We start from the raw sequence: 14671 nt of genomic DNA, 5'->3' as shown, positions 1-14671 counted from the left end.
TTATTAAAATTTCTTCATCTATGAAAGTATCTGTTTTTGTTATCATATTGATACTGGATATAGAATTCTAGGTTGAAAATGCTTTTTCTTAGAACTTTGAGAATGTTGCTCTATTGCTTTCTGGTTTTCTTTATTACCAATGAGAAGTCTGATGCTAATCCAGTTAATATTTTTTCTGAAGCAGTCTTCCTTATCTCCCTGCACTATGCCTGTTTTGGTTGCTCTTAAGATCTTTGTTTTATCTTTGGTGTTCTGAAGTTACACAGTAATCATGTGTATAGGAATTCTTGAACTTATTATGTTGAGCACTCAGTAGACTCTTGCAATCTGCAAATCTCTCCTTTAGCTTTGGGGTAAATCTCTTGTTCTTTCATATCACTTTTCTCCTTCCTCTGCATTGTTTGTAGATATATCATTTTAATAAAAATTTGGCCCATCTAGATTAATCTTCTTTGTTTCTTTTCTCTCATATGTTCTAATTCACCTTTCCCTTTCCTGCTTCTGGAGAAAAAAATATTTTTTTAATCTTCTCATATTTTTGCTGAACTTTGTATACAATTGACCATTGAACAACATGGGTTTGAACTGTGCAAGTAATGTGCAGATTTTTTTCCAACAGGTATACAGTTGGCTCTTGATACCTGCAGGTTCTGCATCATCAGGGATGCAGAGGGCCAGCTATAGGACTTGAAGCATCTTGGTATCCCTGACAGGCCCTAGAACCAGTCCCCTGTAGATACCAAGGGACCGACCAGCTGTATTTCTGTACCTCTTATTCTCTGATTTTTCCTTTTTCATAGTATCGTTGCTATCCTGTTCTTGTTTTGTGGGTGAGGCAGTATTATCTTAAATCTCCCAGAAGATACACTCTAGAGTATTTTTAAGTGATCTTTCTTCCTTGAATTATGTCTTTCAGAGTTTTATTTTCCCCATTTGTAACTTTGGCAGTTCTATTCCATTTTGTAGGCTTTCTTCAGTTGGTGGTTGATCTTAGAGGCAGTAGAAAAACTGAGTACTATATAATGGGGAATAACACTTGAGAAGGCTGCCTCACGTTAGGAGGAGTGGGTCAGATGTTCTTTATAATTGGGTTGCTAAATGCTAGAAACAGCTTTTCCCTAGGGCAACAACTCCTGTCTCAGTCAGCAGTCCTAGTACTTCCTTGACATTTGCTTTTGTTAGTTTTTTGTTTCTTTGTTTTTACTTGGAGGGTAAAGTCTAGTTGCTAATGTTCTGTGAGCAACTCTAGGGATAGGGAGCTTCATCTCTGTCCCAGTCTCACTCTCAGTCATAAGTCGCATTTCTGGATGAGTCCCTGCGTTTTGCAGGCCAAAATGATTCTTCTCCGTGGATATTCTTGGCACTGACTTCTTCTGTCCTACTTCATTAGGTATGGCACCCGCTTTTTAAGTTTATTTATTTTGGCTGGGCTGGGTCTTCGTTGCTGCGCGGGCTTTTCTCTAGTGCAGCTGGCGGGGGCCACTCTGGTGTGTGGGCTTCTCTTGGCAGTGGCTTCTCTTGTTGTAGAGCTTCGGGGTCTAGAATGTGTGGGCTTCAGAAGCTGTAGCACGTGAGCTCAGTAGTTGCATTTTTCGGGCTCTAGAGCACAGGTTCAATGGTGGTGGCACGTGGGCTAAGTTGTTCTGTGGCATGTGGGATCTTCCTGGACCAGAGATTGAACTTGTGTCTCCTACTCTGGGAGGCAGATTCGTTACCACTGAGACACCAGGGATGCCCCATCTGCTTTCTGATTGCTAAAATTTACTTAAATTTCCTGTCAGTTCTTTGTCCCCCTTTTCCTTTTGTTTATTTTTATGAATTCCCTTACTATCATTTTTAAAAGATACCTGAAAGGAAAGGAGATAAATTTCTGTGTTTGGTGTACTGTCTTAAGCCACAAGTTCAAAATACTTGTGAAGGTATGAGGGCACTCTGTATTTTAGAATTTAAAGACTATTCTTCAGAAATTATAATAAAACCCAATTTGGTGCTTATAGGCGATAGCTCTCAGCTCTCAGGAAAATGTGGTTTTCAAGGATGATTTAGTCTTTGACATCCCTGACTAAATTAAGTACATTATGATCAGGATGGTAAGTAAAAAGTGATAATAATGATATTCGTGGACCAGACCTTGTTGTAAGTGCCATATGAGATGGTGTATTCTTTTCCCCAGTTTACGTATGAGGAAACTGAGGCACATTAAAATTATATAACTTCCTCAAATACTGTATGAATGATATAGAATGATTGCCTAACTACAGTAATCTCTGTAGGTATTAAAGCAAACGATAATCTACTTTATCTTTTCCTGGAAAAAAGAAAATCCAGGCAGCCAGGATTCTGTGCCCTTCAGTAAGATGTTACAGTTACTCAGTTACAGTACTTGACTATGTTACATTTTAAAGCATATTCTATTTCTGCAGATTTGTTCTACAGTTGTACAGTGTACAAAGATAGATACATGCACATGAATGTTTATGGCATTATTTGTAATATAAAGCTGGAAAAGCATAAATGTTCATCAGTAAGGGGCTGGTTAATTTGCAATAAGAATATCCATGCAATGGAACACTGTGTTAAGAAAAAAATGAAAGAGAACTATATATGCTGATATAAAAAGATCTTTGAATAGTATTATGTGGAAAAAAATCATGTATAGTATGACCCTATATGGGTAAAAGGTGTATGTGAAGTATGTGTGCTCATATGTTTGTATATGTGTAGAGAAAATTGGAAAAACATAAAAAAATTGTTACTTTAGATGAGGATCATAAGAACTTTTAATTCTGTATCCTAAGTATATCTTATTTCTTTTACCATGAGCATACAAGTTTTGTAATGTTAATAAAATAAAGGTTAATCGTTTTCAGTAGCTGTCAGTATTAGACAAGCAATCACTCTCTGGCCCTGGGTTTCCTAAATGAGTTAGAATCTAATGGAAAGGGTGTGGGACTCTGTATCTTAGGGATTTTAAGTGGTTTTCATGATCAGATAGCTGTGTAAGCTTTTGCACAAATATGCATGATTTTAAATAAGGGAAAATTACCATAAAGAGGCAATTTAAAAAGTGACTCCTTTGAATAATGTTGATCTAATAATAAATGTCTAAATTTGGATAAATGATTTTCTTGGAAATTATCTAATATTTTAGAGATAGAAAACCTAGTTTATTCCCAATAACATGGAAGAAAATGAGTTGTATATCAGAGATGCTGACCCTGTGTCATTGGTGAATTGTCTAATAAATCTTTAAGGATTATGTAATTCCTAATCTATTTAAAGTATTTTAGAGCAGGAAAAAAGTAAAGCTTGCTAGTTCTGCGTACAAAGCCAGCTAATATCAATTCCATACCTTTCAGATATAATATTTTTTTAACACTTAGTCATTTTAAGATTGTGGTTGAAATTTTATATAAATATTATTTGAAAATGTAATGCACCATGACTCAATGGAATTCATTTTAGGGATCAAAGGGTGGTTTGATGTTAGGAACTCTATTAATAGAACTATTAATAAGGCCAAAGAGAAAAGTTAACCATCTTTTCATTTTCTGCCCCAAAATGCACGTAATAAAACTAACATCTCTCTGTGGTTTTTTAAAATATAAGGCCCCAAACAAAACTATTAGAATAGTAGAACTAGCTAAATAGTTTCTTAACAAAGGTGTTGCACAGTATTAGCCAACAGTGTCCTTAATGATAAAACAGTGAAGTGGTCTTGTTAAAGTTAGAAACCAGACTGTACATGAAAATTGCTGTCTCAGTTAAAATCTTAATTTATTTTGATAAGTGACTTTAAAGATTGTTTGAAAGATTAAGTAACATGAAATTAGCAAAGGAAATTCTAAACAAGAACGAAAAACGAAGGCTGGGCTAACCTTACTCCAGGTGTTTAAATATTATAAAGCTAAAGTAATTTTAAAAGAAGGTTAAGCTGCTGTATCCCAATTTAAAATTGTTTTATAAAAATAAAGAGATGACAAAAAAAAGAATGCTACAGATCCAGGAATAGTTATGTAGAACTGTGTAACACAGGAGGTTAAAAATAAATACATCTAAGTATGTGAGTGGCTTTTCAAGTTGCTGGAGAAAAAGATGAAATGACAAAAGATGAGAAACATTCTCATACTGACAGTGAGAGAATAAGTTTCAGTAACCTTTTGGAAAGGCAATGGGCGATTGGTAATACGTTTTAAAATATACTGATAGTTTGGTCTAGCAGGTCTCCTTCTAGGAATTTATTCCAGATATTTCTTTAGAGACAGATTCTGTCTACTTCACAGATTGTGATAGTAATTTAGACTTCTTGGTAATTTCAGTCTTGATAGACCTCTTTAGACTATTTTGTCAGGTATTACTTTGTAAATTTATATGTCGTAACATGTTTCTTCCTTTCCAGTGTTCATACAGTGACACACATGCCTGACTTGGGTCACAGAATGAGTCTCGTAAGGGATGCAGCAGGGAGGAGCTGTAGAGGAATAATTGCATTTATTGCCTCTGATTCTTTTTATCTACTCTTTTCAAAACAGCTTTCTTGAGGCGGCAGCTTGGCATACAGACTTCTAAAATTTTGTTATGTGTGCTACAGTAGAAGGCTAGTATTTCTTCCTGCTCTTCTACCCCATCGCACTCCCCACTTCACCCTTACATCCTGGGAAGAACTTTGGGTTTGGAATCAAAAGACCTGATTTCTAGTGTCTCTTCTGCTGAACTAGCTCTGAGACTTAAGAGAAGCAAAAGTACCCTTCTAAACTTTCTTTCTTTAAAGCCAAAGAAACCTTTCTTAACCTGTTTTGTACTTCTCTTTCCACTTAAATTCCTCCTGTTTATTCCCTAACCCATTGCTAACTGGATTTTACCCTACCGCATCCCTGTAACTGCTCAAGTAACAAAACATAATTGCAAAACATAGAGTATATTTCCCCCCCTTTTTGGCGGTTCTACTGCTGCTCCTTTTTAGAAATTATTTATCAATTTTCTGATTAAATAATATTATATGTTTTTGGAGTAAATACAGCCTCATGTATATAAATATAGAAATATTCCTTAATCTCAGCACCCAGAAATATATGCTGGCATGTTCACTACCATTTTTATGTATGTATTAGAATAGAATTGGGTTATGCTTATGTATATACTGCTTTGTGTTCTGCTTTTTGCTTTCATAACATTAATCCTATAAGTGAATTTTAAAGGCTACATACTTTTCTCATATGGCTGTTCCATAATTAATTTTATATATTCTTGTGAGTTTATGTTGCTTCTCATAACACCTTGTATGTAAATCTGTATGTGCAATGATTATTTCCTTTAAAGCTTGCTCGAACCTTCCAAAGCCTTGTCCCCTTTGGTTTCCCACTTTCTGCTGGTATTTTTTCCCACTTTCTCTTTCATAAGCTCCTTTTTATACCTGCCTGTTAGGTTTCCTTTTGTCACTCTGGGCTTGCTGGCAGTCTTATTTATTGGTCCCCCAGCTTCAGTCATGACCTCCTGTCTGCTTCCCAGGTATGGAGCATATCTCCTCAATGTACTCCCTTCTGAACTCTACCTCTTTGTTCTGTTCCCGGGATATCTCCCCCTGAAAATCCCACAGGCACCTGAAACAGGTGTAATAGGGATAAACAAACTACACGTGATCTCCTTTTAGGTCTTCCCTTTATCTGGCTCTTACCTGGTATATTTTAGATGCTTTGGGTTATAAATAAAAGTATCTGAGATGTATAATGATCCCTGAGGGGGTTCCAAGTGGCATAATAACCATAACACAGTGCCTTCACACCCTGCACGGCTGTGTGCTCTTCCATTCCTGACTCTCACCCTCCTTTTCCCCATAGTTCTCGTAATGCAAACCTGCCTCTTTGTCCTCCTTGCCCTTTTAAATTTACACAGAAGTGATGCCCCTTAGTGGCAGAAACAGGAACTTCCTCCCATGATGATCAGTCATAGCAGAAATTGTCTTCATTCCTTGGGAAAGAAAACAAATGGTTATTGTTATTGTGATATATTGCTGAACCATTGATAGGTACTTTTTTGCAATTCTACTAAATACTTCTGACTTAGTATCACAACATCTCAGGTACCTTAATCTTCCTTTGAATGTGCTGGGAAAAAGAAAATAGACTAAATATGCTCTCTTTGTACAAGAATTTGGATTTTTGAGAAGCTCAGACAAGGTTACTTAGTGCTTGTTTTAGGGTTACTTTGTGATGTCTGTATCTGCCAAGTCACTTCAGCCGTGTCCGACTCTTAGCGACCCCATGGACCGCAGCCTACCAGGCTCCTCCATCCATGGGATTATCCAGGCAAGAGTACTGGAGTGAGTTGCCATTGCCTTCTCCAGATGTCTATATAGTAGATATTAATACACCTTTTGGGATTATAATTTAATTTTGTAACCTAAAATTCTCATTTCCCCAGTAGCTCAGCAGTAAAGATTCTGCCTTCCAGTGCAGGAAACATAGGTTTGATCCCTGGGTCGGGAGGATTCCCCTGGAGAAGGAAATGGCAACCCACTCCAGTATTCTTGCCTGAAAAATCCCATGGACAGAGGTGCCCGGTGGGCTACAGTCCAGAGAGTCCCACAAGACTGAGTGGCTGAGCACAGTTTGATGCTTGTAGTAGCCAGTCAAGAAATATTTGTTGAATGACTAGAACAATCCTTAAAAGGCTTCATGCTTTTTTTTTTTTAAAAAAAAGCAAACAAAAATCGTTGTTTTAAAGAAAGTAGTATAACCACATTAAATATAATCTGGAAAGTAAAGAGAAATAACACATATTTGCAATCTTACCTAGCAGACTTGCTGGTAGAATCTTCATATATCTGGTTGTTTTAAAGTTTGTGTTTATGTGGTCAAAATTATGGATCATGCCCTTTCCCACTTAGTATGTCATTTTATGATTTACCTTAAATGACTGAGTAATAATCTATTAGTTGCAGAAACTTTTGACCCTATTGTATGCACAGTATTTATGAAGAAGAATAGATGGTACATTTGTTTCTAAAAGATATGATTCTTAAGAAAAAAGTTATTCTAATAAAATATAATCGTTTATCACATGAATTTTACTAAGTAAGAATGATAACCTATTGTAAGGTCAGTGCCTTTTTATTTTCAAACATTTAAAACTGAAACTTGATGAGTTTGGTCGTCAGTTGAGAATAATATGCCATATGTCAGCTATGCATTTTGGAAAAGTTACAGAGGTCAGATAGCTGCTTATGTGGAGAATTATTGTCATAATTCTTGATATTAACATTTTTTTCTTTTATAGATTATGGAGCTTTGTGGTGCAACAAGACTTGGTTATTTTGGAAGAAGTCAGTTCTATATTGCTTTGAAACTTGTAGCTGTTGCCCAGTCTGGCTTCCCTTTAAGAGTGGAAAGTATAAATACAGGTAACTATGGAATATATTAGTAACTGAAATGAAAATGAACTTCTAATCAAAAGTGAAGTAAAGTCAGTAGAACTGTGGAGTCTTTCTGATGTTTCAGTGGCATTTGCGACCTTGAGTTAAAGTATCATGACTTTATTCATGCCATGCTTTTTTCATTTGTTAATATTAGAAAAATGTGTCTACCTTAACTCTGTTACGGCATTTATGTACTTCACACATATTTTATGGTAATATAAAAACTTAAAATGGCAACTTTAATTTACTAAAAAATGCTTAGAATTTAGATGAATAATTTTATCAAGGTAGCTGATGAGTTGTAGTGACTATCTTCATGTATGCCTTCCTTATATTCTTTTCTACTAAGTATAAAACAACATTATACTTAGTGTTTTCCCGTTTGGAAAAACTATGAAAGTTCCATTTGAAATTTAGAAAGTATTAGTTAACCAAAATTTTGATTGGTAGAGACAGTGTTAAAATATTGGCAGACTAAAACCCAAATGCAAACATCTGCTTACCCTACAAGTATGACCTAGGATAATGTGGTTTTCTATTATTTGAAGGCTTATTGATGCCTAAGTAGTTGAAAATTCTTGATTTCTTAAGAATTAAATCCTTAAGAATTTCTTCTTCATTCTTAAAATGCAGAGTTCTTTAGTTTTCATAGGGAATGGGGTGGGAAGAGAAAACTTGAGGTTTTCTGTAATGTTAGAATTTTTATAAAATAGTTTTAAGTACCACCTCTGTTTAATAGTCATCCAGAAGTTTTCAATGTGGAGCTCTCGTTTCATTGTTCTAGAATTGAGAGTTTACATTCTTTTTAGGTAATTTTTATTTCCTTTATATAAATACTGCATAAACATTACTATTTTCCCTCCCTAATGTGGAGATTCTAAAGAGAAATGCAGATAATCATGGTGCAGGGAAGTATACTTTCTTCTAAAGATGCTGCTGCTACTGCATTGTTCTAGTCTAGAAATGTGCAGAGACATTCTCAGTCTTTTATCCTTCTCTCTGTTTAAAAATGAATATAAAATATTTGCATGTAGGAGTGTCATAGCTGGACTAAAGTGGGAGGTATAACTAAACGCCTTGTACTGTGTCCTTGGTAGGTGGACAGTAAGATGTTTTCATAATTTCTTCAAAGAAAATGTCTAGATTAATCTAGTTTCAAACTTAGTGACATATTCTTGTTTTGTTTAGAGCTCTAACATCTTCCTTTAGGGAACCAGTGTGAGTAGAAACAGTCTAGGCTTCAAGGTCAGACTGACCTGGCTGCAGATCCTGATCCTAATAGTCAGTTACTGTCAGTGACCTTGGCATCTTAGAGTCTCACTTTTTTTACCTATAAAATGGGGATTTTGTAAGGTTTATATGGTTATGAGATAAAGTACAAACAAAGGCCTGATATGCACTGAACATTTCATACAGCTTAACCCCTTAGAGTGACCGTTTGCTGCTACTACTGCCTTCTAGATTAGAGTTTCCCTAAACAACCTAAGGGAGATGATCTGAATTTTGTGGCGATAAACATTTTGTGTCTGTTGTTTCTTAGTTTTTGCAAAAATTCTTTCTAATAGCAAATTCATCTCTTATTTCAGTTTTTAATGTGTATACCCTATTTCATTTTGAAGTAATAAGTATTTTTGTGGTTAACAGTAAAGGACCTTCCTCTGCCAAGATTTGTTGCTTCAAAAAACGAACAGGAATCTCGTCATGCAGCCTCATATTCTTCAGATTCTGAAAATCAAGGGTCTTACTCTGGTGTAATCCCCCCACCACCTGGCAGGGGACAAGTGAAAAAAGGGTCCACAAGCCATGATCCTGTCCAGCCTCGTGCATCTGTAGATCAGCAGGTAATCATGTACATGTACGTGCTGTCAGTTGATGTACTGTGGGAATGCTTACACTAAAGCATTTATTGACGGCCTGAGTAATGACATTGTTACCTTAAAATTTAAATTGTCAAATAATGATGTTCTTTCTAGGAACCTGTGTCCCCAGTAGTCTCGCCACAGCAGTCTCCACCAACTTCTCCACACACATGGAGGAAGCACAACCGTCATCCCAGTGGAGGAAGCAGCGAGAGGCCTCTTGCAGGACCTGGGCCATTCTGGTCTCCCTTTGGTGAAGCACAATCAGGTATTTAGAAAATTTTTTAAAGTAACATTTATTAAGGATTGTAAATGGAAGGAAACTTGATAATGTTCCTTTAAGAGTTGCCTCTAAGTCAGCTTTTAATTTATAAGTTCAGTTCAGTTCAGTCGCTCAGTCGTGTCTGACTCTTTGCAACCCCATGGACTGTAGCATACCAGGCCTCCCTGTCCACCACCAACTCCCGGAGTTTACTCAGACTCATTAAGTGCCTTAAATAGAAGCAAAAGCCAACTGTGAAAGTTTCTAAGTAAATTGAATGTAATTGCATTTACTTACATATATGATGCTTAGACAAAAGTTTATAGGTATCAGATTCTATCTGAAGGGTAAAATGTATAAGAGATATATCGGAGATATATTCCCAGGTATATATATTATATTAGTGAAGGGAAGTATACTTTGTTATAAAAATGATTCTGCTGCTGTAATGCTTATTATAGCAGTAAACTGGTTATTATGCCAAATGAGGTACAATTTTAAATTGGCGGATAAGATTCCATTTTGGAAGTTGTTAATATTTCCTCAGAATTAGCTTTTTAAAAGAAAACTTGTTCATATGTGTGGTGATTTGTTATCATTAAAAACCTGGTAACTTTATTTTTTCTTCCAAAAGTGAGTCAGCATGTTTACCCATTCTGTTTTTAGGTTCTTCTGCTGGTGATGCAGTGTGGTCAGGACATTCTCCACCTCCACCTCAAGAAAATTGGGTCAGTTTTGCTGATACTCCACCAACCAGTACTCTTTTAACCATGCATCCTGCTTCTGTCCAGGTGTGACATTTTATTGGTATTGCATTTTTATTTGCTTCATTAAGAGTATTGCTGCTGTCATTGTTTTTATATTTTGCTGTGCACATTTTGTAAATGCAAGTTGACTCTTTTATTAAAACAAAAAAGAACTTTGTGCCTTTTCTTCAAGTCTGTTTTCATTGGAATGTTTTATTGAAAGTTTTGGCTGATTTTCTTGCTAATCCCATAGTGAAGTTTTGAAAGGTTTCTGCATCTAGGAATGTATTTGCTTGGCTTTCTTAGCACCTTTTACATAGCTTTCTGTTGCTTACATATTGCTATCATTCTACACATTTATGTAATCTTTGTGCAAAAATGTTTAATAACCTATATAACAAATATGTGGTTTGTTGATGAGTTTGTTAAGACTTATTTTTAAACATCCACAAAAAGTAAGTTTTACTTTCAAAGATAAGTAACTTAACGATCTTGGTCCATATAGGCATATAGATAGATACTGTACTGAGGAAAAAATGTTTCATTACAGGACCAGACAACAGTACGAACTGTAGCCTCAGCTACAACTGCCAATGAAATTCGTAGGCAATCCAGTAGTTATGACGATCCTTGGAAAATAACAGATGAACAAAGACAGTATTATGTAAATCAGTTTAAAACCATTCAGCCTGATCTAAACGGATTTATTCCAGGTGAGTTGTTAAAAACAGAAGTTCTTCTAAATGGGATAGGACGGTCTCAGTTTCATAATCTCAAAGATATGGTTTCATTCGTCAGTGATGATAAAGGATAAATTAATTCTCAAATTGTCTAAAAAGTTTATAGTCACTGGAAACCAAAAATATGACATGTACACATGTTAAGGTTACCTTTTTCTCAGTGGCAGAAGTCTTAAGACTCTTACCTCACATTTTATTCTTGGAGCTGTAAGTTCAGAATAACACTAAACAACACTGTTTTAATATTTCAGGATCTGCAGCTAAAGAGTTTTTTACAAAATCAAAACTTCCTATTCTTGAACTTTCTCATATTTGGTAAGTATGGTATATCATTAGTTGGGTAATGTGGGTTGTTTCAAACGAGTTTACAGTGGGTAGATTTTTGAACTTAAAAATAAACTATGAGAGTAACCTTTTCAAGAATGTTCTCAAAGAACTCAGTATTGCCTCATAATATCCAGTTTCTCTCTCTCTCTTTAGAAAGGAACTAAGTGATTACTCTGCAGTAGTTCTTTAAAGTGTGCTAAAAGTTTTTAAGCTGTATCAGCTGTTTCTTGTTGAAAGAATAATGTGTGGCATAAAAGCTGGTTTGCTCATACATGGTTATGTCTATCCCATTTGGTTTTTAACAGGGTTAGTAAGTCCTATACCAAGGCATGATCTCAAGAACATGCTTAGCTCCCATTTAAATTTAGACTGAGACTCAGGATAGCTGGTGTGTAGTTGAAATTAGCCATTAGAACACATATTGCAATCGCAAATTACTTTTTTAAAGCAATTATCAGATAAATACGTGTTATTTCTACTTTATGTCAATGTATTTATTTATATTCTAAATTACTTTGTTAGTAGCATCTTTAGACACATAGGATACTATGGTAGGAAGCAGGTAGATAATGCCTAAAACCAAGAACTGACAAGATATGCATGCTGTTAACATTTATGTAATTTAAGGTAATAAGTTTAAAAATGATTGCTTCTGCAACCAGGAAATGAACACCAGGGTGGGGCTGCTGTTTCAATGTATCAGGACTTGTAATTCTGTTAGATGCTTTAAAATGCATACATGTAGAAATTTGATAACAATAAAGACAATTTTTAAAAATTTCAGTGACTTATTAAGTAAGCCAGGGTTTAACTAAAACCTTTTACTAGAAATGCAAGTGTGTTAAAGGTCATTTTTTGGTGACTTTATTTATTGGGACTATTTTTTCAGCATTTTATTATGAGAATTTAAAGTATACAGAAAAGTGTAAAGAACTGTGCCTTGAACACCCATATGCCCACTGCCTACAATTAACAGTTTGCTATATTTGTTTTGGGCTTCCCAGGTGGCACTAGTGGTAAAGAACCCACCTGCCAATGCAGGAGACATAAGAGACCCAGGTTCAATCCCTGGGTAGGGAAGATCCTCTGGAGAAGGGCATGGCAACACACTCCAGTATTCTTGCCTGGAGAATCCCATGGGCAGAGGAGCCTGGCAGGCTATATAGTCCATGGGGTCACAGAGTCGGACATGACTAAAGCGACTTAGCATGCACATACTTGTTTTATTACATGTCCTTCCATCTGTGGAATTTTTTAAATTCTTAATTGCTATTTTCTGGGAAATAATTTCTCTTGCTTCTTTTTGAAACCTAAAAGAGCCAAAGCAGAATATGATTATATTAATAATAAGTTTTTATTCTAGGGAACTCTCAGACTTTGATAAAGATGGAGCCTTGACACTGGATGAGTTTTGTGCTGCTTTTCATCTGGTAGTTGCTAGGAAGAATGGCTATGACTTACCGGAAAAACTCCCTGAAAGCTTAATGCCCAAACTGATTGATTTGGAAGATTCAGCAGGTAAGATCAGGAGCTGAAGAGACCTGACTGCATATCTTCATAAATATAACACTTGATTCTTAAAGCAGAATCAAGATGTTATAACTTAGGTTAAGAGCTTAGACATTTCATCAGAAGTACATAGATTTGCCATCAGAATAGACTGTATGGGCTAAACCTGGAATAATGGTTTCACTTATTTAGTAAACTTGAAATAAAAAAGGATAAAGAATATATGCCACTGTGTATGCTACTGTTTGACTTAACACTTATGAATTGTGAAGCTCTGAAGAGCATTTCACAGTGTCTTGTTATTTTGTGGCATTTAACTGTATTATAAATTATCTGAAGTGGGTAAAGTAGCCAGTCTTCATTATCAGCATTTTTTCATTTAATGCATCTTGATTTGTTGAAGGGAATGCCTGACTTACCATTAGATCTTTGCAATCTGAAAGCATTTCTTTTAAAAAGCCCACTTCTTTTCTTCAGACTCTGAAGAAGTCTGGAAAATTTGTATTTGATTATAGATAATGCTTTAAAAAAATGTTTACCAGAAAGTTTTCATAAGGGCTCATATTGACTGGTAGCTTTCTTTAAAAGGAAACAGGAATAGAATACATTTTTCTTGCATTCTGAATGAATAAGAGGAAATTAATGCTAAATTCTTAATAAGTTTAATTAAAACTAAATTACTGTTTTAAAATTTTTTTAATCTAAATTCTCTTTTGTGTATTATGTTAGAAGGAATTTTATAGTTTTAAGAAGATAGAACAGAATTTGGCTCTTAAAAGGGCAACTTCTGTTTAACTCAAAAATGAAATGATCTGACTTCTTTTTCTAAATTATATGGAAGGAACCACATACACGTCATTACTGTCCAGAAGAGAACAAGTCTCCTTGGAGTTAAGAACCTGAGTGTGCTTCTAGTTTGTTAATTACTCTCTGACCTTGGGCAAGTTCTAACATTTACTCTGTTTTTTCACCTGTTTCTCCACCTGAAATGTGAATTTTACCTATTTTAAGACTGAATTGTATCCTAACTTATTACCAACCAATAGGTTGATTAAATAATTTACTCTTGGTTTCAGTTTTTTACAAACACTGTGCTGTGAGAATCCCAGGATTTTCCTGATCATTTCAGGTAGTTATTTGGTATCAGTTACCCTCTAACTGCTCACTTCCCTGGTGGCTCAGATGGTAAAGTGACTGTCTACAATGTGGGAGACCCAAGTTCGATCCCTGGGTCGGGAAGATCCCCTGGAGAAGGATATGGCAATCCACTCCAGTACTATTGCCTGGAAAATCTCATGGACAGAGGAGTCTGGTAGGCTACAGTCCATGGGGTCGCAAAGAGTCGGACACGACTGAGCGATTTCACTTCACCCTCTAACTTTAGCTGAAAGCTAAGTGTTTTTGTTAGATAACTTTGCTTTCAGTTCAGTTCAGTCGCTCAGTCGTGTCCGACTCTTTGCGACCCCATGAATCGCAGCACGCCAGGCCTCCCTGTCCATCACCATCTCCCAGAGTTCACTCAGACTCACGTCCATCGAGTCCATGATGCCATCCAGCCATCTCATCCTGGGTCGTCCCCTTCTCCTCCTGCCCCCAATCCCTCCCAGCATCAGAGTCTTTTCCAATGAGTCAACTCTTCACATGAGGTGTCCGAAGTACTGGAGCTTCAGCTTTAGCCTAATTAAGAAATAGATAAAAACTACTTCTTTGTTTAGCGTATTTGTTAAGTAAGCCAAAAGGGAAACAGTTGTGGTAGCTACAGACTTGCTGTATCATTGATTTATAAATTGAACCTTGTATGTAGAGATTTTTAT

At 35.8% G+C, this 14671-nt stretch overlaps 1 protein-coding gene across 20 annotated transcripts in view; it reads left to right on the top strand.

Annotated features, from left to right (window-relative positions):
• Positions 1-14671, top strand: part of REPS1 (RALBP1 associated Eps domain containing 1) — an 89399-nt gene that overhangs the window by 33884 nt on the left and 40844 nt on the right. For 10 of the 20 annotated variants that reach the window (XM_069598535.1, XM_069598534.1, XM_069598528.1 and 7 more), the window contains exons 2-8: positions 7276-7399; positions 9059-9255; positions 9388-9541; positions 10202-10326; positions 10832-10994; positions 11273-11336; positions 12712-12866. In XM_069598535.1, the coding sequence (XP_069454636.1) occupies positions 7276-7399; positions 9059-9255; positions 9388-9541; positions 10202-10326; positions 10832-10994; positions 11273-11336; positions 12712-12866 (982 nt within the window). The remainder of the gene's footprint in view (positions 1-7275; positions 7400-9058; positions 9256-9387; positions 9542-10201; positions 10327-10831; positions 10995-11272; positions 11337-12711; positions 12867-14671) is intronic. The other 10 variants (XM_069598546.1, XM_069598539.1, XM_069598545.1 and 7 more) reach the window with 1 other exon arrangement.

Source organism: Ovis canadensis, chromosome 8 (assembly GCF_042477335.2).
Source record: "Ovis canadensis isolate MfBH-ARS-UI-01 breed Bighorn chromosome 8, ARS-UI_OviCan_v2, whole genome shotgun sequence".
Taxonomy (NCBI): Eukaryota; Metazoa; Chordata; class Mammalia; order Artiodactyla; family Bovidae; genus Ovis; species Ovis canadensis.
Note: the sequence above shows the minus strand (reverse complement) of the source record. Positions and strands in the feature narration are given on the sequence as shown.